This window comes from Spermophilus citellus, assembly GCF_964194105.1.
Source record: "Spermophilus citellus genome assembly, chromosome: 10".
Taxonomy (NCBI): Eukaryota; Metazoa; Chordata; class Mammalia; order Rodentia; family Sciuridae; genus Spermophilus; species Spermophilus citellus.
In genome coordinates this window covers 5,976,584-6,003,301 of record NC_138197.1, presented here as the reverse complement: position 1 = coordinate 6,003,301, position 26,718 = coordinate 5,976,584, and the positions used below count along the sequence as shown (strand labels likewise).

The window sequence follows — 26,718 nt, the reverse complement described above, 5'->3', positions numbered from 1 at the left end:
TCTATTCTATATTATTATATGTTTTGTGTCTGTGTAATTTAGATATCCATGTAATATGAATAATATGTATCATATATCTTAGGTATATAAGTAGTGTGTAGTATCAGTGTATATAGTATATTATATTATGTACACTGTTGCTATATAAGCATATCTAAGATGTTATTTTTAAAAGACTTATTAAAAATGTTTTTTTACATAATAAATTTTTATCATACATTTATACTGAAATTCATTAAATGACATAATATTCATTGTTACTTTTAAATGGAAAACTTAGTAAAAATGTTTTAAGTTACAATACTTGTAACCCTGGGGGAACTATCATTTTTGTCTCCCCACTGCCTCAGTACACATTATGCATGGTAGAAACTTTGGATAAAACACATAACACTAATTTTTTTATACTTTTTCATTTATATTTAGCTTCTCTGTTGATTCAGTGGTAATTAAAGAATCTGATGTACAGAAATCAGTAGTACATCCTGGAAGTTGTCTAAAAAAGAATATTGATCATGCAATAGAGGTATGTTATTTTTAATCTTCATTTTTAAACAGTTATGTACACTGATACTTTTTTCTTACTATCAGTTTTATGTCTTCAGTTTTGTAATTATGTAGTAAATATTTGGCTAAGATTAAGCATAAAGCATGAGGATAATACCTTATGTAAAAGATTCAGAATGTCTATAGAAATATTTTCATAGCATAGGAAAAACACAGAGATAAATTTGAGAATATTCCTTCCTTGTTACAGTTTAATTTTTTTCTTTGTAACATTTCTTTATGAACTGTGTAATAAATCAGCTTCAGTACCATGGCCAACATAGTCTTTTCTTCCTCTTATGGAAGCAGAGGGTATCTTCAGAATGGTGTATAGGATTCCCTAAAATCCAAGGTGCTAGGGCTGGAATAATGGATCAGGCCATCTTCCAACAGAAGTAATGATAGAAAAGCCCTTTTTTTTTACTGTGCTTGCCACTGAACCACTCTCTGCCTCTCCTCAACATTGTATTATTCAAAACTTTTTTCAAACCCCCAACTGCATCTTCATCTTCACTCAATAATTCTAAATTCTAGTAAAAATTAAAATCACTGCCTATTGCCCTTTCTCATTCTGGATATTAAGAAGAGATATGAGCCACACTCATCCCTTATTAAATGTCTGTTGGATGAAATTCAAATAATTTGTAAATAAACAAATACTTTCATGTTGACAGTATATCTACATTTCTAAAAGAAGATTTATTTTTTTTAATTGATAAAAATAATTTGTATGTGGAAAATTGTGTTCTTTTAATAAATACCAAGAAGAAAATTTGCTCATAATTTCATTATCAAACATAGCCACTTGTTAACATTTTACTTAAAATAAATATACATTTATATATATATATATGTCTTATTAATTATATTTAAGTATCCTTAACCCACCCTAGAATTTATGCTAATAATTACAGATATGTAAATATATTTCTCTCTTTGCATCTTTAAGTTTATAATAAGTGTAATTATTTCGTAGGATTATTAGATTAATATTTTTATTTAAAGATAACTGAAATTTATTTTTATTTGAAAGTGTCCAAAAATAGTGATATTTTTGGAATAATGAGTACATCCTTAAAATTAATGGTATAAAATCAGTGTAAATTGTCATATTTCACCCTTTAATTTAGTTTTCTAATGAATGTGGAATGAAACAAGAAACAAATATGGTTAAATTGTTGGAAAAACAATACCAAGAAAGATTAGAAGAAGAAATAGCTAAGGTAAGTTTATAGTTTATCTGGAAGATTTTCTTGGTTTATAGATTTTCTTGATCTTTGAACTGTCAAAAAAAAAGCATAGATTTTTTTGATGGTATGTACTTTGTTTTTATTTGTAAGTTTCATATATAGTCCACCAAACAGTTGTATAACAGCATCAACTATAATTGCTACTTCATATAATGTTTTGCGGTGCTTTTCATTGAGAAGAACATTTTTTTCTTGATATAGAATGGTAATTACAATTTTTCAGAATGCCACAAGTTTTTATATATGTGTTACATTGTAAATAGTTACCTTGTGAAGGAGTTTGGCATTCTAAAAATGAGGGAAAAGTTATGAAGAGAAAAAGTGGTTGTATTACCCTGATAAATTATTGTAATGTTAGATAATAACTACAGATACTGATGGAGGATTGTCACGGAACATTATCACTCATGGCCAAGTGAATTTTCTTGGAAGGAAGAAATATAAAGACTTTTATTTTTTTATTTTTTTACTGAGCATTTATTGATGTTATAGTTAGAAAAATTTTGCTTGTTTTATTTTAAAAGGCAGGCAGTAAAACACTTTGATGTTAAATTTATTGAAAAATAGCCTATCTCTGTATCACTTTATCAGAGGATTTATTTTTGTTTTTAAAACTATGAGGCCAGGCTTTTTTTCTAATTCATATAATTTTGAATAATGACCCACTTTTTAAATCCAGCTGGTATTTATAAATCTAATCCTTTTTGTTTGATTGATTGATTTCTTTAGGTCATTGTGTCAATGAGCGTTGCATTTGCTCACCAAACTGAACTATCTAGACTATCAAAGGGAAAAGAAAATACTATGTCATCAAAACAAGCACTTACTTTCTGTCAGCAAAATGAAAAACATTATTTTAATGAAATGAAATTATCTCAGGATCAAATTGATCTTCAGACCTCTGATGCATTGGACATGAAATTTAAAGAAGAATTTAAGCCACTTAGTAAAGAGTTAGGAGAAGATGGAGAAGTTCTGTTACCAAACAGTGATCATCTTGATGATATAGTAGAATCAGAGGTCCACCAACTAACTATTTCAGAAGAAATGTTTTCCAAAGACAAAACATTTATAGTTAGCGAATCTGTAAGTATGCTTCTTTGAATATAAAAAAGAAAAACTTATAAAAATATCTTCAGTTTAAAACAGTAGCAATAATGCTGATTAATAGAGAATGAAAGTATGAAGTCCAGTCTTGACTTTAATGTGTTTTATTAATTATAAGGTATTTGATTAAGTGAAACAATGTTGGTGTGAAGTATAAAATAAGTCAGGTCATAGTATTCTTGGTTGTCTTATGGACATAGTACATGTTAAGTTCTCATTGTAAATTATACCTGTGTTAATTTTATTTAAACTAATTGAAGGTTAATTATATTATAACTAGGTAATACCTGTGGCCAAAAGATTTGCTCAATTAAATGTAAGAACATAAAAGGAAATTGCTACGAATTCAAGAAGACAATTCAAAGTATCTTATTATCTATATACTAATTCTTTTTTCTTGTTAGTTGAGGATCTGTTACCCCAACTAATTGCAGCCTTTATCAGAAAACAATAAATTCTACTTCTTTTAAAATTATCTGAATTTCAAATTTATTTTATGTGTTCACGATAGATATATCTTGTTCAGAGGAGTATTCAAATAAAACTGTCAGCTTTTTATGTAATGCAAAACTTGTGAAATGTTTATGAAAACTAATTTAGCTGTAGCTGTTCAAGGCAGAATGATTTTAATTAGTATCTTAAGGGATTGAAGTATTCATAGAACCTATTGACTTGTCATGAGTGAGAAACTCATAAATGTAAAGTATTTATTTCCAAATAAAATTTATTATAATTTTTCTCTGAATAAGCAGTTTTCTATAATACTATGATGACCAATGAATAAAAATTAAATAGGCAAAATTCTTTTATTTTGTGAACTTAATTTTTAAAAATATTTTTGTAGTTGTATATGGACACAATACCTTTATTTTATTTGTTTATTTTTATGTGGTTCCCGGGATTGAACCCAGTGCCTCATGCATGCTAGGCAAGTGCTCTACCACTGAGGCGCACAACCCTGGCCCTATAAACTTTATATATATATTTTGTTGTTGTTTATATTATTTCCCCATTATAAAATATCAGGAGTTATAACTTTATTAGGAGAAGGGGCTGGAGATGTAGCTTGGTGGTAGAGCACTTGCCCAGCATGTGTGAGGCCCTGGGATCAATCTCTAGTATGGGCGGAAAAAAAAGTGGAGGGGGTGGGAGTTGGAGGGGGTGGATAAAGAATCTTGAGTATTTTGTTTTTCTCTGTTAGAATTAGATTTTAGCTAAACTATCTGGTAAGTAGCTGTTTCCTTTTGGAAAATAACATATATGGTGGTAATAAATTAACTTCATGTTGTTTTGGAATTATAAGTAAGAAAAATACTTTTTTAAAAAAAGTGATTTATGGGCTGGAATTGTGGCTCAGTGGTAGAGCGCTTGCCTTGCATGGGTGAGGCACTAGGTTCGATCCTCAGCACCACATAAAATAAATGAATAAAGGTATTATGTTCATCTACAACCAAAAAATAATTTTTTAAAAAAGTGATTTATGCTTTTGTTTAATAATAAAACTAAAACTCAGATGCTTTATGTTGTTAATATACTAACAAATAAGTATAATGAGAAATGAAATTTTAAGTATTGTTAATAAGGTTAACGGAATAGAACCTTATTTTGTTATTGTTTGGTATATACTGCTGCCCATTCATCCTAAATGTATCAAAGGGCTCAATTTGATCTAAAAGTCCCAACTTGGCTGTGTTCTTAATTCCAGAAAGCAGAATGAGATAATATTACACTTCTCCAGTGCCAGGTGAATTGTTTAAAAAATATTCTGCTTGTCTTAAGATTCTTGTTTTTGTATGTTTATGAATCCAATCCTGAATAAAAATGGGAATAAAAATGGAATGATTATATTTGAGAGAATAGGTATTGTGATACCTAGACCAGCTAAATGAATTGTTTACATCCATGACATACTGACAGTAGTTCCAGGCAAGGTAAAAGCAAACTTGGATTCTAGATTTTCTTACACCATAAGGAACTTATTTTTAGTTTTCTATATGTCAACTAATTCTGTAGAGAAATATCTTTTTTCTGTTTTTAATGTGAAACTTATAAACATTGCTAAAGGTGTTTAGCATAAAGATACCTGCATATTCAGTATTCCAGGTTTATTTGATTCTCAAATATGTTGTGAATGATTGACTACAAGTTATTCAGCACTTTTTATAACTTTGGTGACTTTAACTGTACATGCTAGCTAATATTTAACAGACCAGATGGTTTTTAGAATAGTGTTGTTACCCCTTCTACAACTTTTGTTTTAAGTGTCATAATCTTTACTAAAGCTTATCCATACTTTAAGTATAATGGTGAGTTTACTAAATACTTTGAAAATATTGAGTTTAAAATTTTTATATAATTCATACTATTATAGATATTAGGAGTAAATCATACCTTAACTGGATAGAAGCTATTGTGTAAAGTATGTAAATGAGAATTTTAAGGGGGACTCTTATCCCAAATGCAGTGGATCCCAATTGCTATTGTAAATAAAATATATTAGTCTTACTTATTTGATTGCTTGAGGTTTTTGCTTTGTTTCTAAAACTGAAGGGTTTTTTCATGATTTCATGGTAAATATCTAAATGTATGTGAAGGTGGTTTAGATCTTGTCGTGAAATGGAGCATAGAGGCAAAGACTTATCAAATTTATCTAAAGCAAATATTTATTTTATTGTAAATACTCTATTGAATTTATGTAGTAAATTTGGAAAATAGTTCATCTTTTTTTAGTTATAACTTTGAACTCTATATTTCATGTATTTTCTAGGTCATTAGTATATAATAAAAATTATGTACATATTGAAGCAATTGATGTATTTTAAAAAATGTATTGACTAAATTCAGGAGAGTAGTTGTGTACAGCATGTATACTTCATAGTCATTTTCTTTATAGTAAAAATTAAAATATAGTATTTATCCACATTTAAAGGAAAATACTGTTGGTAGTTAAAAGTGAACATGTTCATAAAATTTTTCCTTTTTAAAGTAACAATATATTTTCACAGATATTTTAGGAAATTAGTTACAAATTAAAATTTATGTTTAATTTTCCATTATGAGTCTTATATCTATGCTCATTTTTAAATAATAGGTTATAAATAAAATTTAAACTTTCTTTTAAAACAACAATTATTGGGGTTGGGGTTGTAGCTCAGTGGTAGAGTGATTGCCTAACATGTGTGAGGCACTAGGTTCAATCCTCAGCACCACATAAAAATAAATAAGTAAAACAAAGGTATTTTGTCCATCTACAACATAAAAAAATGAATTAAATTAAAAAAACAATAATTGTATACTGAATATTTTGGAAATTGATTTGGTTTGGCAATAACACTCAGGTGTGAGGAGCAGAAGTCTTTAAGAATAAGATTTTAAATATTATCTTAATTTTATAATACATTATTAATGTCTAATTAGAAACCTTAGAAACCACTACATTTTATCATTTTAAGCTTAAAACATGGCAGTAATGTCTTTCTGATACACAAACTTATGTAAATTTACAAAATTTATTTAAGAGACTTGTTGTAAGCCTGTTGTCAATACATACAATTATTTCTTAAAATTCTGGGGCTAAGTACTGGAAACATTTGAGCTCAGTTTTTTGTTTTTTGTGGAGGTTTTTTTTTCTGCATGTAGTTGTTTTAGTAAAAACAGATAAGTAGATGGTGACATATAAAAGCTCAGATAACTAAAGCAAAGTTAGTGCTTTTTTGTAATTTCACACAAATGATTAAGTTATGGCGATTGAGAGCTTTGGCCTCAAGTGTGTATTACCATCTTAAAAACTATTTTAAAAATGGAGTCAGTATATGCCAATGATAGCATTCTAAGAAGGCTATATTTTTAATGCCTCCGAATTCTAAAGTGTTCAAAACAAATGTGGAGTCTACTATTGACTTATCCTACCCACAAATGTTAACATGCATTAGAACTGTCTTAAGTGACTGTAAGTCAGAAATATGTCTTTTATTTGAAATCCTTACTTTAATGGAAAATGACACTGGTTTTCCAACACTTCATCTTCCTTTATGTATTCTTTCCCTTCTTGTTTAGCTTGAACATGCAAAAGTTACACAAACAGAATTGATGTGTGAGTCATTCAAACAGAAACAACAGGCAACAGAGTTCCTTAAATGCCAAGAAGAACTGCGAGAGCGCCTTCATGAAGAGTCTAGGGCCAGAGAACAGCTGGCAGTGGAGCTCAGTAAGGCTGAGGGTAAGTACCTTGCCTTTGGCAAGTCAGAGTAGCAGAACTTCAATCTTAAAATAGAGATTTTGATGTACAGCCAAATTCAGAAACAAATCTACTCTAATTTAGAGCAGCCATTGGAAAGTAGTTGTAGTTTGTCTTCAGAGTTTTTCCAAGCAGTTTTTAAAACTGCATATACACATTTAAATATAAAAGGAACTTGTAGAATTACTGAAAATATAAAGGAATTTTAGAAAATAGAGAAATGGATGGTGGAGAATTGTTACCATGATCCCACCATCCTAAGACATGCCTGTAATTTAAAAATGAGAAAACCGAAGGTAAAGATGTTATTGAATTGTTTAAGGTAACCATTAAATAGTGACCATAGGCTTTAAGCCTCTAAAGCCTTGGGCTTTGCCTCTTCCCCCATGCTGTGGTATTGACCTTAACCTTCTAGAATTAAAATACCAACTTGAGAGAAAATGTTTTGTTAGAGCTTCATAGTCATACATAGTAGCTGAGTTCATCTCAACAAACTCATACATGCATGGAAATAAATTTCAGTTCATGATCCCCTTCTTTTCCCTCCCGTCTTCTTTCCCCTCTCCCATTCTCTTTACTCTATTAGAATTGTGATTCGATTTATAATATCTGATTTACATTAAGCTAGAAACTTGTCTATTTTTATCATTTTACTAAAGTGAACTACGCATATACAATGTGATGATACTTCAGTATAGCAAAGTATTTGAAAGTTTAGAGAAATTTCACATTAATGTCAGGTTGGTAAACAAGAAGACTGCATTAGGCCAGGCACAGTGGCACATGCCTGTAATCCCAGTGACATGCCCAGGGACACTGAGGCAGGAAGATTATTAACTCAATGCCAGCCTCAGCAATTTAGCAATGCCCTAAGAAACTTAGTGAGACCTTGTTTCTAAATAAAATAGAACTGGGGATGTAACTCAGTGATAAAGCACCCCTGGGTTCAATTCCTGGTACTCAAAAAAGAAGACGACGACTAAATCAAATGTACATATTAAAAGTTAAGGGCTGGGGTTGTGGTTCAGTGGTAGAACATTTGATAGCACACATGAAGCACTGGCTTCAGTCCCCAGCACCACATAAAATATACTAAGTAAAGGTATTGTGTCCATCTTCAACTAAAAAAAAAAAAGTCAATAAGTTGCTGCTATTAATAGCAAATTCATTCAAGACTCTTAATAGGTTGGAATGATTTAAAGTTTTGCTAACAGCTCTTTTGTTCATATTAAAACATATTAATGTTCAAATTTAAATGAGTTGTAATTTCATTTCCTGTTCATTTTATCTTACAGGTATCATTGATGGCTACGCAGATGAAAAAACTCTTTTTGAAAGGCAAATTCAGGAAAAAACTGATATAATAGATCGCCTTGAGCAGGAGTTGTTATGTGCAGGTAATAGGTTGCAAGAATTGGAAGCAGAACAACAAGAAATCCAAGCAGAAAAAGAATTATTGTCAAGACAGAAGGCGGCAATGAAAGCAGAAGCAAGTCCAGTTGTACAACGTACGTATTTTCAGACTTTGGAACACTTTTCTTTTCATTTATATTCTTTAAACATTAAGAATGATTTTCCCCCCTTTTTTTCAATGCCATTATTCATATACCATATAGGAACTTGAAAAATAATAGCAGAGTGGGCTGAGGTTGTGACTCAGTGATAGAGCACTTGCCTAGCAAGTGGGAGGCACTGGGATCCATCCTCAACACTGTATATAAGTAGAATAAAGATCCACTGACAACTAAAAAAAGTATATTCAAAAAAATTATAACCAAACATACCTATAGGTAATTGTCTTATTAGACAACCAAGTAGAACCAGGGTTTTCTTTTCTTTCTTTTTTAATCTCTGGCAGATGTTGACTGTTAACAGGAAAAGACAATTCTTTACTTAACCCCAAAAATCTGCCTCAAGAGAGGGTTACAAATAATGGGGCAGAATATTTTATAAATTGTGTAAGCTTTAGGCTTTTTAATAGAAAAGAGACAGCAAAAATGTATTGTCGGATTAAATAACTAAGAACTTGTTTTAGTAATAAGCAGGTCTGGGGCTTGCAAGCCAAATAGATGGAAAAGGTCAATGGCGCTAGAAGCAGGCTGACATCTAGTGTAGTAGGAGTTCAAAGAGAATTTAAATTTATAAATAACCTTAATTTTTCCTTAAATAAGAAATTAAATAATATCTTGACGTTAAAGTTTGTTTAGCAGTAAATGTCAATCTTTGTAATAGTAAAAATTTAAATTCAGTTTATTGTGTCCTCACTTTTATAGTAAACATAAGTTGGAATTATAAACTGTTTGTCTAATTTCATTTGATCAATTAAGAAATACAACATACATTTTTTGTAAAATGATGAAATTAGTCTAACATGGGTTTAGGGTTGTAATTTTTAATGGGGAAAAACTTTGTGTCATACATGTAAAATATTCAAGAAATATTGGAACTTCTTAAAATCTCCAGTGATAATAATCAGTGGCTTCAGCGTCTGCTTTCTAATATATATGTGGGCACATGCATTATCTTATTTTAGCCAATAGAATATGTATAATATTTTTGTTGTGTCTTGTCTTGTTTTCTATTTTCATAGGACTAGTAGATGCTGCAGTCGATGCAGCACCTGAAGCAGGCGTGTGCGTACAATTGCATGGACTATTTTTGAGTGGTAGATTTAGATGCAAATTTTGAGTAACCCTTGGATTTTCAACCAACTAACATGTCTCTAATTTCGCAGTTTTGCTGCTGTGATTCACTCTTAAAGTTGTTCTCTTTAACAACAAAACAACTTGTCTTACTATAAAAGTTCACATTTTCACTTGAAATTAACAACTGAGATTGATAATGACATCATCTTATTATCTGTTATGCATGAAAATTAAAACAATTTCAATTTTTCAAAGAAAATGTTTTTTTTGTTAACAAATATATTAAATCTTGTAGTCTATGACTTTCCAGAATCCTCTTCTAAGTCAGGAAGTTTATAAAATGATGGTAGTAAAAAGATCAATGGAATTTAGTAAGAGGCTTTCTGATTGATTTACTTTATGTTAACATCTAGTATCAGTGTTGTTTTCAAAGGAAAAATTTTTTCTGTTGATTCCTTGTCCTGAGTATAGTGTTGGTACATCAGTTAGTATAAAGATTCTAGAGATAAGTTCTTTCCATTTTCTTTATTAGAGGATTGGTTTACTTTTTCTTTTATACTTTATTATTATATTAATAATGATACTAACACAATAGTGCTTACTATACTACAGTTATTGTTTTACATATTTTAACTCATTTGATTCCAAATTTGCTGTAAGAGATTGGCAATGATATAGTTCCCATTTTACATATAAGGAAACCAAGGATCATCATATTGAATATCATGTAAAACAAAAGAGGCAAGCTAGGATTTGAAGACATAGTCTGTTTTTAGTGCTAACCACACTGCCTCTCACGTGTCAGTTTTCCCTTGATGCACATACATGTGAGCATGCAAAAACAACTCAGTAATATGGATCTAATAAGGAGTAAGAATAACAGGAAATTCTGGGTCTAGTCATATTTCTTCTTCTACAACTCTTCCTTGCTTGTTTAAAGATTTACAGTGATTTTTGTGTATATTATGTATACATATGAAAGTGATTTATGGGTTTGGAATGAATTAATTTTTGTGTGAGGTAAATAAAAATGTTCTTTTTCTATGCTTAAATTTCATTCAATTTTGTTCTATTATTAATAGTGAAAAGTGGCTTTTTTGTCATTTGCTATGTTTTTACAAAAATGGTGTTTTTGTGACGGGACTTTCTTTTTGTTAATTCTGCATAATTTTAATAATACTAGTTTATGTATGTGTAGCAGTAAGATATTTTGTTATTTCTATAAGAGAATATTTACTTTTTAATATGGACTTAAAATATTTCTCAGTCTTTATTTCATGAAGGTAAAATTTACTGGAAGCAAAAAAAGCACCATTAATTATAATTAACTCTGAATGCTTTTGCATTTATAAACAGAATTACTACATGAGACAGAAAAATTAATGAAGGAAAAGCTAGAATTGCAGTGTCAGGCTGAGAAAGTACATGATGAACTTCAAAAACAAATGAAAGCTTTGGAAATAGATGTTGAAGAGCAAGTCAGTTGGTTTATAGAGATGGAACAAGAAAAAAATGCTGAAGTAATGGATTTAAGACAGCAAAACCAAGCACTGGAAAAGCAATTAGAAAAAATGAGAAAATTTTTAGATGTAAGTATTTGCAATTTGATATTGATTTTTCTCAGTAGAATACTATGTGATACTGTTCTATATTATTTTAACTTTAAATTATAGGGACTCTTAATATTTTTGCTTATGTGTGTATTACACCAATGGAGAGAGTATTCCAATAATTTATTATGTAACAATCAAAATGAAAATAGTAAAACTAGGGCAGGGAATGTAGCTCAGTGGTAGAGTACTGCTTAGCATGAATGAAATGAGGCCGGCCCTAGGTTGAATCACCAGCACCAAAAAAAAAAAAAAAAAAAAAAAAAAAAAAAACCTAAACAACAACAAAACTTGTGCCACTAGCTTGTGAATAAGCCCTACTAGTTAACGTTCCAAAATTCATAGTTAATCTTCTACTAGTCTCTCATTTAATCAGTAGTCAAAGCAGGTAAGAATTCCAAGAGCTAATTGTCTACCATTGTGTCCACCTCAAAAGGTGTGAACACAGGTAACAACAGTGTGGCACTTGGACTGGAATAGTTGCCAAGCTTCCATTGCTCTCTTCCAAAAAGATGTTAAATCTTTAATTTCACACGGATATTCTTCTTTAAGATTTCTTATAAGCCAGATTTTCTCTTCACATATCAGAGAATTAGAGTCTTATACTATTTATAATTTTAGGTATAAAACTTAAGATTATAAGAAATTGATTTACCAGACAGTTTGTTTATTTGCTTAATGACTGAGTTAGCAGTGTAATTTCTCCATTGTACAAGTACATTCATTGATGGAGGAGAATTATTTCATTCTGAGTTTAACATTACCTAAATGAAAACAAATGTACTTCAAATAAATTTTAAGTATTTAAATTTTGTGGAAGAACCCAAATAGGTAATGTGTCATACCAAAAATATTTTTGAATCTTTGTGATTCCATGGTCATCAGTCCTTTCTTTTCAAACAAACTTAACCTATAACTAAAGAGAGATAATCGGTTTAATAAATATTGTTTCTTCAATTACTATTGTTTTTATTATTGTTCAATTTCAGGAGCAAGCCATTGACAGAGAACATGAGAGAGATGTGTTCCAACAAGAAATACAGAAGTTAGAACAACAACTTAAGGTTGTGCCTCGAATCCAGCCTGTTGGTGAACATCAAACTAGAGAGGTAAGAATTTTATTGGTATTGCCTATTTGTATCTTGAGTGTGAAGTAAGAGTTACATTATGAAAAACTTAAAAGTGAATAAGGTATAAATCTTAAAAATCAGGACATTGAATGTTACTTAAATGTGAGGAGGTCATTAACCCTAAAAAATGTTTATATTGGACTAGGGGTTATAGTTCATGGTAGAACACTTGCCTAGCATACCTGAAGTCATGGATTTGATGCCAGCACCATCAAAAACAAAAAACAAAACATAAAAATGTTGTACTTAAATTTGGAATTATTTCCATCTTTATATATTTTCTAGTATTAAATAAACTTCTCTGCCTAGTTCTCTACTCCCATCCCAACTAAACTGATAATTCTCTGTAGTCACTCTTTACTAATTATTTCCCTTTCTCTTCTCTTTTACAGTCCACTACAATGAAGTTTCCAACATCTTTTTCTTGGAATTTTATACCCCTTAGTATATTTAAACTGTTCCTATGAAGGTTACCCAAAGCCTCTTGGCTGTATCTAGTAATCACCTCTCTGTCTTTAATACTACTCAACCATTTAGAGACACTCATTACAGTCTTCTATAAGTATCGCCTTCTCTTGACTGCTGTGACACACCTACTGTAGAGTGTGGTCTCTCTCCTCCAGTATTTATTTGTCTTCTGCCTACCCAAAATAAATGAGGGGTACCTCATGACTTAGTCTTAGAGTCCTCGTTCTTCTGTTTTTACATTTTCTTCCCAGTCATCTGTAAATTGCCCCACAGATGTTCCTTTATTCCTAACATCTCTGTTGAACTCTGTACTTGAATTTTCAACTGCCTACTCCGTCTCCACGTAGATGTCTCATTTTTAACATATCCAGGAATCATATTCTTGGTTCCTGAATAGCCTTTATCAAAAAGACAAGAATAAAATTATTCCTTCTTCATCTCAATAAATGTTGTGCCTTCTAAATCATCTTCTTTGCTAAGTTCTAGAATTCTTCCTCAGTCCCACTCCTTCTCAGCCCTGAACCCAAACCATTAATGGATCAGATTTATACTATATCTTTTTATTCTTTTCAGCTTTATTCATTTCCCTGTGTCTTAGTTGTCATTATTATTTGCCTATATGTGTGAGGTAGCTTCCTGACCAGTCTCCCTGCTTCTACTCTGTCACTCCCACTGTCCATTTTCCTCATACAGAAAACTCTACATTTATTAAACAAATGCTACATGGGAAATATTATACATATTTATACGTATATCACTTATATATATTTCTAAAGATGGCTTATCCTGGTTATAAAGAGATTGTGCTTGAGATAAGGCAATCCCAGTGTGGATCATGGCTGTGCTATGTAGTAGATGTGTGACAGTAACTAAGCTACTTAACCTTTTAAATCTATTTATTCATTTCTAAAATAAAGACAGTAATAGCTCCCACTGCATAGCAGTATTAGTGTGGCCCTTAGTTAACACTTAAATTCAACTACTATTATTTCTGAAAATAATTTTATTGCTGAAAATTATCTACAATTTCTAAGAAGTTTACTTGATTCATTTCTCTTAAAAGTACCTCAATGAAGTATAAAATGCCTATAAGTTCATTGTAATGAAATTTTAAATCTGCTAGAATAGCAGAAAAGTCATCATTCCCCTTGTTTGTAGTCATTGCCCTTATTTCTAACAAATGTATTTTTAGCTTTTGAAAAACAGTGACTTATTCATTGAAACTCAAAAGATAATTCAAGATCTAGAACTTTGACTGCCATTTTCTACTATATAATTTTTTAAAAAATATTTGAAAGTTGACCTATCTCATTCATGAAACTTTAAGGTATGTTTGAGTTTCCTCAGGAACATTGTGACCCATTTGTTCTCTGCTTACCCTGCCAGAACTAATCCCAGCTTCTGTTTTTCTGAAGACCCAAAAATTCCAACTGTGAAAACATTATAATATGCCATTTCATTGTACCTGTTTTATAGCCTTTTCTTATGAACTTAATCCAAAACTTAGTCAACCTATTATTCTCAGTAGCTTTATTACTGTTAAAATTTAATCCTGTAATTATAATTAAGCTTGCATTTTTTAATGTTCTGAATAATGATTGTCATTTTGTATAATTGCCTCCAAGTATTTCACTGAATAAAGGCAGTATTCTTTTATTTCTTACCATCACTTATCTTTTTAGGAACTTCCTCTCCCTCTTGATCAGAACTAATTTCATAAATTATCTTATTAATCCTTCCTGTATTCTTCTATCCCAGAGCCACTGAATTGAAGGCACTTGCATATCAGTCTTCAGGGATAAGTTCTGGGATGTGTCATCATTTATTTTGGATGCAGGAGAAACTATTAAGACACTAAATGTACAGCTCTCTCTTACCACCCATCCTCATCTCTATTCTGGGATGGTGCAATGTATAGATTGAAAGTGCTTTGTAAATAACTATTATCAAAAAATAATTCATGAAAGATTTTTTTTCAGGTTATCTTACTTCACATTCTGAGAGCAAGTCAGTAAGTACTCTACAAATTTGCCATCTTTAAGGTCATAGGTCTTAGTATGATTGTACCATTACTAGATAATTCAACATTATTCAAAATGTGGTTTTCCCCTCTTCCTAGCTAAAGTCTTAGTCTTAAGAGAAAGAAATTTTTCTAAAAAGGGTTGAGCAAAAGCAATATTTGTTGTTTACTAGTGCTGCCTAGTTCTTATCAACTTGGGAACTATCAACCTTTGTTTGAGATAATAGTTGCTATCCTTATAAAAAATGAAATTAATATAGCATTTCAAAATGTTTTTTGAAAAAAATGATTTTTGAAATGAATTAAAAGTTATGAACTTTTCAAATTTTTAGATTTTTTTGTTTATTATATTTTCAGGTTGAACAGTTAACAAGTGATCTAAAAGAAAAAACAGACAAGTGCAGTGAGCTGCTTCTATCAAAAGAACAGCTTCAGAGAGATGTACAAGAGAGGAATGAAGAAATTGAAAAGCTAGAGTTCAGAGTGAGAGAACTGGAACAAGCCTTACTTGTTAGCACAGACAATTTTCAAAAGGTGTGACATTTTGAGTTAACTTTATTAAGTGTTTTAATGAAGAAAAGTTTGATACACAAACATCAGAGCTTGAATAAGAAAGCTTGAGGGTGGGGGCAGATGGGGAAGAGCCTTCATTTTTATCTGAGAAATGCATTTTAAGTGTCAAAAGTTCCTGTTTGACTCTATGAATGTATTCAAGACTGAATATCTGTAACTTTTTGATATTCACTAATGTAGAGTTTGTCCTCCTAACTGGTCAGAGAGAATTGCTACTTATCCAAAAGGAAACACGAACACACACACACACACACACACACACACACACACACACTCTGAATAATCAGTATTTAATGTCTGAAAATTTGAGAACATTCTTATATATTTAAAGGTAGCGGACCAGAAACAATTTGGAGCCTTAGAAGCTAAAGCAGAATTGTCTCTAGAAGTGCAACTGCAAGCTGAGCGAGATGCTATCGACAGAAAAGAGAAAGAGGTAAGGACTTTTTTTTCTTTCGTGTGTGTGTGTGTGTGTGTGTGTGTGTGTGTGTGTGTGTGTGTGTATTAGATGTAGATGGGCAAATATCTTTTGTTTTATTTACTTACATGGTTCTGAGGATTGAACCCAGTGCCTCACACATACTAGGCAAGCACTCTACCACTTTATTTTTAAATGACAAAATATGTTTTGAGTTATTTTAAAATCAGTTACCTTGAAAATATCATTTGAACAAAATGAAGTTTGTGGTCTAAAACCAAAATATAGACTTTCTCAATTCAGTGCCTAAATTGATCTTCAAGACAATAAACATGTGAACTGATAAGCTTATGAAGGAAGTTTATTCCAGGTTGAGAGGATAACTAGTGTGAGCACTTTGAAGCAAGAAGAAATTTAGAGAGGGAGAAAGGATAATTTAGCAGGTACGGGCTGAATGAAGAGGACAGTGGAGAAATGTAGTAGTTAGGACAAAAGGCAGCATCTCTTTGCTCCTGTTCGTGCTATGGGCATTGAGTTTTTGCTCCTCTCTACTGTGAATTTGGGTTTGCTTGCTTTCCTTTTTCTTTTTAAACTTTTCCCTGAGAATTGATAGTATTGTTTTACAACATATGAAGCTTGTGCTTAAAAGATTAATAATGAACTAGGAATGGAAATTTAGCTCAATGTGGGTTTGAATCTGTAGCACCACAAAATAATAATAACAAGAAAGTAACTATAAAGTTATCCTGTGTTGCCCTTCTCCCTCCTTCTTAAAGAGAAGGATCCAATTAGGCATGGTGGTGCGTGCCTGTAGTCCCTGCTTCTCAGGACTCTGAGGCAGGAGAATGAATCACTTGAGCCAAGGAGGTTAAGGTCAGCCTAGGCAACATAATAATACCCCTGTGAGAACAAGAAAAGAAAATTTACCTTTAGATCTATAGTAATTTTAACTTTCTTTGTCTACTAGTAGTTTTCCTAAAACATATAATACTCAACATTGTATAGTAATAAATAATTTTAAATGTTTAAAATGTTTTTAATTATGTTTTTGTCTCTTTCCATAGAATTTTTCTCAGAACATTTAAATTTATTTTAACAATTACTTATTTTGCTTAAATATCGTAGAAGTATTTGGTAATAAGTACTTGGAAATCTGTTTATAAAACTAATTTAGACATCAGCTAAAATGACGGTTCAGTGAATTTGTAGTTCAAAGAAGAAAAAAGGAATCCATAGAAATTACTATAGTTGAAATGATCCATGAGAAGGATCGTTTTCCCATTTTTATGTAACATCTGAGAAGTTCTTGTTTATTAAGTTTGGAGTTTTCATGGAAGCAGTGAGCACATTTTTTTTGTGTGTAACTATTTCTGTATATTTGAAAGGAATTAATACTTAATGATTTATCTTAAATACTGAATAATCTCCTCCCCCAAAATATGAACCTTCACAACTGGATCTAAAAGTAGTGGTAGTTGATTAAGGATACTTGATGTAGCTTACTAGTTGTTTCTCTTCATTTGTGTGTGTGTTCTGGGGCTCAAAGGGCCTCACACAAGCATTCCATCACTGAGTTATTTCCTTAGCCCTAATTCTATACATACATACACACACACACACACACACACACACACACACACACACAGGGTTTTTTTGTTTTTGTTTTTGTATTTTGAGATGGAAGCCATTAAGTATAGTGCCAGGCTGACTATAAACTCCAAATTACAGGGTTCAAGCAATCCTCTCACATCAGCTTCCTGAGTAGCTGGAACTACATTCATGTGCCACCATGCCCTATTATTTTTATTATCATTTGAATGTAATATATATCTACTAACACCTTAATTTCCTGAATTAAGTTTCTAATAAACATCTACCTTTTACTCAGGATCATAGTACTAGTAGTACAGAACTATAAGAAACCATAGAGAGAGCATCTGTTAACTGACTTTCAGTTTTTGCAGATAGAGACCCAGAGCCAAAGATGTTGAGTGAATATATACAAATTAAAATAACAGCTGACCTTCATTTACTTGCTTTAAATAACTATAATGAGTATTCTATCAGAACTCACTTCCTTACCTATAACTGAATAATGAGAGGTATGAATGTAGAATTAAAGCATATGTCTTTTAATGAAAATAACTTAAGCATTCTATCCTGAAAACTAGGCAAATGTTTTCAGATATCCTATTGAGTATAAACATAAAGATATCTTTATGTATCATTATAGTTGAGACGTTCAAATACTCCTAAAACCTAGATTTGTATAAAACATTTTTTGAAAGTTCATTAGACTATTTAGAAATGTGGGATGAATAAAAAGAAGAAAACAGCTTCTTATAGGAGAAGGAAATATTGTGGAGACAATAGTTATTTTGAGAAAAGGATCAGTAAGTTTTAGCTCTCTGTAGAACTAATGAGCTCTAGTTTACAGATAGCAATAGTAAATAATAGTTAACTTTGCTGAGGGCTGAGGGCTAGAAAGTATATTAAATGCCTTGTCCCATTAACCCTTAACACTCTCCCTGGGAATAGATTCTGTTCTAAAATTTCCTAATTTGCCAATGTGTGACCTGATCCTTAAGAGAGGTTAGTACTTAGTACAGACAGAAAGAACTGATTCTGGAACCCTATGATGCTATGATGCCAGAACACTGAATATATTTTGCTTGTTAGTGAAAAATGTTAAAGACTGTCATTCAACATTTATTATTAAGCTGTTTCTGAATGTAGAGCACTTTTGTTCAGTTGTGAAATCAACACCAGACTTCAAGGAATATGCTATCTAATTAGTGGAACATATATAAGTTTTTTAACATTTTTTTAAGTTGTTGATGGACCTTTATTTTATTTTTTGATTATATGTGGTGCTGAGAATCGAACACAGTGGCTCACACATGCCAGGCAAATGCTCTACCACTGAGCCACAACCCCAGCCCCTATACTTTTTTTTTAAGAGAAAAAAACACTTACAAAATAAAATAAGACTCAAATAGGTACAAATCAGTGTCATCCAAATAGTCTAGATATCAATTGGTAGATAAGTAAAACAAGTTTAAACCTTTCTAATGTTCTGGTTTGGGTGTTGTTATAAGATAGCCTGAAACTAGAGTCTGCTTGAATAACAAGAATGTTCCATAGTGTCATTTGGAGAAACTAAAGTCTGATGTGATGTCTAAAGTTCAGCTACTTAAAATAAAAAAATGTTAGTACTTTAAACCAGTCCTTCTCTGCATATGAATCAGCTGGGGATCTTGATAAAGTGCAGGTCTTTTTTTTTTAATCTTTTTTTTAAAATTTTTAGTTGTAGAGAAACTAAATACCTTTTTTTTTTAATGTGGTGCTGAAGATCAAACCCTGTGCCTCACGCATGCTAGGCAAGCGCTCTACCACTGAGCCACAACCTCAGCTTCCAAAATGCAGCTCTTGAGTGCAGCACAAGATTCTGTGCATCAAACGTGCTCTCACATGATGCCCATTCTGCTGCTCCAGAGACTACACTTTGAGTAGCAGGGCTTTTAAGACATAGATCTAAGAATTTGACTATTAAGTGATATTACAAGGAAAAAAAAAAGGTCATGTGAGGTGGGGCAGCAATTTTACTTAAATAAATATGTGTATGTTGATTTTATAATACCTTGTCATTAAAATTTGTTATAGAAGAGAATAGGTGTAAATACTGTCAGATAACTTTGAAGAAGATACAGTCATCACAATTTTCAATAAACTAACCTGGAAATTATATATGTACAACCACTAAATGTATTTTAGTGTCTACAGAGTTCAATATCAGTGTTACAAAAAAAATTTAAGTAGAGGTCTTAGACATTAGTTATTAGAAACAGGATAAATTATAGTTTAGGACTGGAACTCCCCAGGTTCAAAAGGTGGTTTCACCACATAGTAGACATGTGACCTCAGGACAAGTTACTCCTTGCTGTAACTCCCTTCCTCAGTTCTGAAATGGGGTTAATCATAGAATAGAGCTCCTAAGGTTGTTACAGGCTTTTTAAAAAATAACAATATATAAAGTACTTTGTACCCATGCCTAGCAGTAATTCTCTATAAATAATAGCCATTATTTAGTATTGATACCATTTCTGTTTAAGAAATATTAGGCTGATTTTTTTTCCTTGCTGATTTCTTTTTTTAGGCTGATTTTTAAGGCCTTGCCTTGCCTGTGCTAGAATGATTCTAATTATGTGATGTATCAGTATATAAGCAAGATATGCCCCTTTTCAACTTTAAGGCACTAAATGATTTAAAGTTGGCTCTGAGCCAGTTACTACTAAACACTGCTTCTGCATCTTAGGTTGCTGTTAATGCAACATTTTTGATCATCAAGTAAATATATGTTTATAAATTCATTTATTAAATATTAAGTAGCTGTGAAGCAGTGAGCTAAAGTGATTGCTAATGTCCTCAAACCCATTTTTTTAAATAGAGCAATAATTAGCTCTTAATATTCGTCATCAGGTTCATTTTTTTTGGATAACCATCAAAGAGGATTATTTTACTTTTATTACTAATAATCTATCTTCAAAAATTAAATTTCTGTTTTCCTATAAGTAAGAGCTCTCTGATTTTCTACTAAAATTATTTTGTTAACTTACTCTGCAATTCAGACCTAAGGATCTCTTGACCTTATTGTGTATCTCTGCTTCCATCTGCTTAATCAAACCACAAAGCAGCCAGGGCATTCAATGGATTATAATTAGATATTTGTGGGACTATATTAAGTTAGTTTTATTTGATACTAGAATAACTGAATTAATTCTACAATTTTTCTAAGCTTTTCAATAGCAACTAACTTAATTTTAACTGAATTTAACATAAGAGTTAGCATGTGGACTGCTCCTTTCTGTGACTCTTTCTGCTTATGGTAGAAAATGTTTCCTGGTGTCCTTCTTTAAGGTGTCTTCTAATTGGGCAAGATGGTTTAAGAATGTGCAGTGTGACAGGCACGGTGGCACACACCTATAATCCCACAACTCAGAAGTCTGAGGCAGGAAGATTGCAAGTTTGAGGCCATCCTCAGCAACTTAGCAAGACCCTAAGCAACTTACTTAGCATGACTCTATCTAAAAACTATAAAATGAAAAAAAGGGCTGGTGATGTGGTTCCATGATAAAGCTCCCTTGGGTTCAGTCCCCAGTGCCAAATCAAAAACAAAATAAACAAACCAAAAAACAAACAAACAAAAAAAAAGAATGTGCAGTGTGAGCATGTCTAGGAACCATACAGGTATGGCTGGCTTAGAAAACCACTTTCCTTTATTCTTATGAATTAAGCATATGTACTTTGTAAAGCAAATACAACATTCTTTTTTTAAATTTTTTTTAGTTGTAGTTGGACACAATATCTTTATTTTTATGTGGTACTGAGGATCGAACCCAGTGCCTCACATGTGCACAGCAGGCGCTCTACCACTGAGCTACAGCCCCAGCCCCAACATTCTTAATTCTATCTTGACAAACATCTGTGTAAAGTTTTTTTTCTTTACTTTTCATAATTTTGATATTAAAGATAACAAACTTACAAGAACAACTAGAGCAATTTAGAGATGAGCTTGAAAATAAAAATGAAGAAGTTCAGCAACTACATATGCAATTGGAAATACAGAAAAAGGAATTCACTACCCGTCTACAGGAACTTGAACAAGAAAATAAATTATTCAAGGTAACTATTTTAGAAAATTTTTTTTCTATAAAGAGATAATAAGTTTTGCTCCTATGTAGTTATAATAAACATTTACTAAGTCCAGATCTAAATAATACTCACTCGAAGAACACTAGCAAGCAAATAGATTTGCATGGAACTTATTTTCTGTTCATAATTAAATTTTTGAGATCTTTTATGAAAATATTTCAAGAATTATTGATCTACATTATGTCTAATTTTTTTACTTGTACATTGTAGGAAATGTATTTTTTATAAGACTTAATTGAAACAATGTTGTGAACAATGCCATGTCATGAATACATCCAACTATGATGGTTATTTTTGTCACTAGGATGAAATGGAGAAATTGAGATTTGCCATGAAGGATCCTGAGGCTATCTCTACTCATGACCAGCATATGCTATTTGGGAAATTTGCTCAAATAATACAGGAAAAAGAGGTAGAAATTGATCGATTAAATGAGCAAATTAGAGACGTTCATCAACAAATTAGACTTACAACAGATAACAAGGTATACTCATTTAAAATTGGTTATTATCTGAAATCTAATATAGTTAAATAGAGTAATTAGCTTTGGATGCCATCTGTTATAGACTTAATTCAGTATTTTATCCTTTCCAATAAAATGTACTAATGTTGACATTTTCCTAATAGAGAATCAAATACTAAAAGCATAAGCCACTTATGTTTAATAGAACTTCCAGAATGATGTTCTAAATAAGGTCTTTGTTTGATGTGATAAGGGAGGTGTTGGTCTATATTGTTGGTCTATTATTGTAACATAATGTGTCTGACAAGCATACAGCTTTTGTGCCTGATCATCTTTAAGTTTTTACCCTAAAATAAAACAAAATTTTAAAATATGAATACATACTTTTCTGTGTTTCCCTTTTTCATTAACTAATAGGATTTTGAAGAAAAAAATGAACTGATAAGGGATCTTGAAGCCCAAATAGAATGTCTGAAGAGTGATCAAGAACGTTTGAAGAAAAATAGAGAAGAAGAAACAGACAAGCTCAATGAAGTGATTGAAAAACTTCAGGAGGAATTGTCATATATTGAACAGAATATGTTGGTGGATACCAGTTCCCCCTCAGAACAAGAGGACAGCTTGAAACATCAGTTAGAAAAGGTTATAGCTGAAAAGCTGGCTTTGGAACAGCAAGTAGAAATCACTAATGAAGAAATGGCCTTCACAAAAAATGTACTTAAAGAAACCAATTTTAAAATGGATCAGCTAACACAAGAATTAGTCAACTTGAAGAGAGAACATGACCCTAAGGAAAAAATCCAAAGTATACCAGATGAAAGTGTTAGCGTGACTATAGATGATATCAGCAAAGACCAACCCGAACTGGAAGTAATCCATATTGAAGATGTTCTTAAACCCCCTGAGAACAAGATGTATCTCAGATCTTTTGAAGAAAGCACCAAAGTTTCCAGAAATTTGGAAACGAAACTGCTACAGCTTGAGAGCTCTGTTAGTGCAAAGGACTTAGAACTTATCCAGTGTTATAAACAGATAGAAGACATAAAAGAACAAGGCCAATCTGAAACAGAAATGCTTCAGAAGAAGATTGTAAACCTACAGAAAGTACTTGAGGAGAAAGTAGCTGCTGCTCTTGTAAGTCAAGTCCAACTTGAGGCAGTTCAGGAATATGTGAAATTCTATCAAGATAAAGGAGTAGATTCATCAGAACTTGAAAAGGAAAATATGCAGAATTTAAATCAAATAACAGAAAACAAGATGGAGTCAGATATGTCTGCATTAACCTTGAGAATATCAGACTTAGAAAGACAAGTGATTGAAATGCATACTACTTTGATTTCAAAAAAAGAACAAGTAGAAACTGCAGAGAAAAATGCTTTGGAAAAAGAAAAGAAGCAGATAGAACTGCAGAAGTTATTGGAGGACAGTAAGAAAAAACTTGAAGGAAAAGAAAGGAAAAGAAGCCCTCACGGAGATTTTGTTCTCAAGGTTAGTTTTATATTTGAGTTTTTCACATAAAATACCCTAAGAAACTCTTTTTTTTTTCCTTTGCTTATTAAGCTGATTGGTAATTTACTAAGTCAAACAGTTCTGCTGACACCTACCAATTTATACATAATGGCATTTTATTAAAAAAAATCATACTGTTCTTAAAGAACTTTAGACAAACTAAAGAATTTGTTTGAGCAAAAAGTGCTACATGCATTGTGCAACACTCAGAACCAGAAGAGATTCAAACAGTTTCACTGTGCAACAGTGGGTGGTATTTAGAGGCAGAACTCACACATAAAATTCAGAAATTGCTTGATTGGTCATGGCTAGACCTTGTTTGGATGTGATTTGATTGGTTGATTGCCTATGATTGGCTGAAACAGTTGCCTACTATCATTGGCTGAGACTTAGTAGTTGATTATACTCTGTTCATTTGATTTCCTACCAAGTTATATTGCAGACAAGTAACATTTCTTACACAGAAACTCAAGGTATAGAGACCAGATTAAATTTAACACTATAGGGTTATTTTATTATCACTAGAATAATGGGCCCAAATTACATTTTGTGATCTTCAAACATCTTTATTCAATCAGGGTTGTCATTAATTAGAATAGTTCAAATAAATATGGAAACATTAAATTTAGCAAATGTCCTCTAGAATTTCTGTGGATATTTTCCCCCTTAATGTACCTCTACTAAGTATGTTATGTCATCATCTCTTTTAAGTACCATAGTGCACCCCATAATCATCACCACCACAATAATGTATATTCATGAGTATTCTATACATTCTAATCTTGAACCGAAGACAGTTTATTAATAGATGATTTTTAATTAATACCAGCACAATTTTTTTTTTTGGTTGGGGGAGAGCTTCATAAAATGGTCATACCACAATTTTGCAAAAACAATTTTGGCATAAAATCTGTGAAAGTTACGTAGGTGAGATACAATTATAAAAATATCAAAATATATTCATATTGAATTAATATGAGTAACAAGTTATTAGCTTGGCAAATTTTATGCCTCATAATAGATTTTATTCTTCTTAGGAAAAATTTGTAACTGACCTAATTCTACTTACAAGATCAGAAATTGCAGTTATTTCTTAGTGTATGACAGACATGACAAAGACTTTTTTCCTTCAAGTTCCCTCACTTAATAAACTTACAATTTCAAGTACCAGAAGTTCAGTCTTACCTGCCCCAGAAGATTAATTGATACATTGGGATTTTATGTCTACTTAATTTATATTGGCAAAGGATAATAATTTCATTCACTATACTTCTTCTTCCTAGCTCATTGGAATTGCATATTACTGTAGGTAATAATTATTAAAATATTAATATAACTTTTTAGGTATAACTTATAATAATTATCTTTGAGCTCATATCTTTTGAGGAAAGTAATATAAATATGAAACTTTTGAGTGGCACAAAGAATACTTTTATCAATAATTTATAAATGTTATATATATTAATGGCATGATTCGTCTTTCATTCCCAGAAAATCTTTCTTATTTCCTTAAGAATACAAAACGATAGTTCTTAAAATGTTTCACTATTTGTTGAAAAAGCATTTATCACTAAAACCCCTAGGCAGTCAGTCTTGGAAAAGCTTCATTAGAATGTGTAAATGCTTTGAACTTAGCTTTTTTTTTTTTAAATGGTGTATTTCTTATGTTTTCTACTGTTATCCAGACAACTACTGAGTTAATAAATGCCAGTGGAGAAAGTGGATTTTTTGAAGAACTTGAGGCTCTTAGAATCGAGTTGGTGGCTACCAAAGAAGAACTTGCCACTTTCAAAGAAAGGACAGAAAAACTTCAAAAAGAGCTTTTGGTAAGACAAGTAACATAACTCCTAATTCATTCATTTCTACCCATCTTAATTCCCTTTCAAAATGTCCTATAGAAACAAGTCCAGAGCCATAACTTAAACTAAATTTATAAGTCTTTTTGAAAAATTCCATTGTTATAAATCTATTCACCATCTCCTTGCTTGTTTTGCTAGGAATCTTTATATTAGAAGAATGCTTTTAATCTCTAGTCTTTTAGTAAAGGAAGTGAAAAACTGCTGTTAAAGAGAACTTAAATCCCTTGAGAAACAAAAGTAAAGGCTAATAAAATTATTTCAATTTTGTAGTAACCTGTGACCATACATACATGCGAAAGTATATATGTATTACAGTTTCCAAAGTGTTTTTCCTATTATTCTGAGGCAAGTGAACATATAAATGAAATTATACTCTTTCCCTCTCCACTGTAAGATTTTCAACTTAATTTATCTATGTTTCAGGTAAAAGAGACAAATATGGCATCTCTTCAGAGAGATTTAAGCCAAGTTAAGAATCAACTTGATGAGGAAAAAAAGAAATTATCCCACTTCTTAATAAAAGAGGATAAGTCTGAAGTACCAACAAACAGAAACATCTGCTTAGAGCCACTTCCTATTGAAGTAGGTAAAAACACTGCATCCCAAACGGACCAAATACTCAAGGTCAACATGAGCAACCAGACACCACAAATTCTTGTTAAAAACGCAGGAATTCAAATTGATATACAGACTAGCTGTTCCTCAGAAAAAGTCTCTGAAATAATTAGGCAATTTACTGAAATAATTGAACACATACAAGAACTTCATGCCGCTGAAATTTTGGATATGGAATCCAGACATATTTCAGAAACTGAAACTTTAAAGAGGGAACATTATGTTGCTGTTGAGTTACTGACAGAGGAGTGTAACCAGCAGCGCAACTAACTTTAGAGTATTCAAGACATGATTTATCACCTCAAATCCTGCCCACCCCAAAATAATTCCCCTACTACCTCTTCATTCAGTAGATTTCTCATAGAAAATACATGATTGAAGACTAATGTGGGAAGGTGCTCTGAGGTAATGCATGGTAGAAAGTGGTGAGGCATACAGATACTGGTGAGGAAGAGGATTGATCACTTAGTACAACCATTATCCCTATTACTGCCTGGTGCTTTTAAGAATGATCCAAAAAAAAATCCTAACAATGATCTTTTACTTTTCTTTCCTC

The 26,718-nt window shown here is 31.5% G+C and overlaps 1 protein-coding gene across 1 annotated transcript; it reads left to right on the top strand.

Annotated features, from left to right (window-relative positions):
* Nucleotides 1-412: 412 nt before the first annotated feature.
* On the top strand, nt 413-26,432 carry LOC308659080 (A-kinase anchor protein 9-like; the record flags this gene model as incomplete). The annotated part of the gene is made up of 14 exons (XM_081312073.1): nt 413-526; nt 1,677-1,769; nt 2,526-2,882; nt 6,960-7,122; nt 8,436-8,648; nt 11,142-11,374; nt 12,385-12,504; nt 15,371-15,547; nt 15,918-16,022; nt 21,534-21,686; nt 22,021-22,200; nt 22,597-23,667; nt 25,374-25,514; nt 25,971-26,432. Coding segments are annotated over 14 exons (3,582 nt in total), but the record flags the coding sequence as incomplete, so codon positions are not given.
* Between the last annotated feature and the right edge of the window lie 286 nt (nt 26,433-26,718).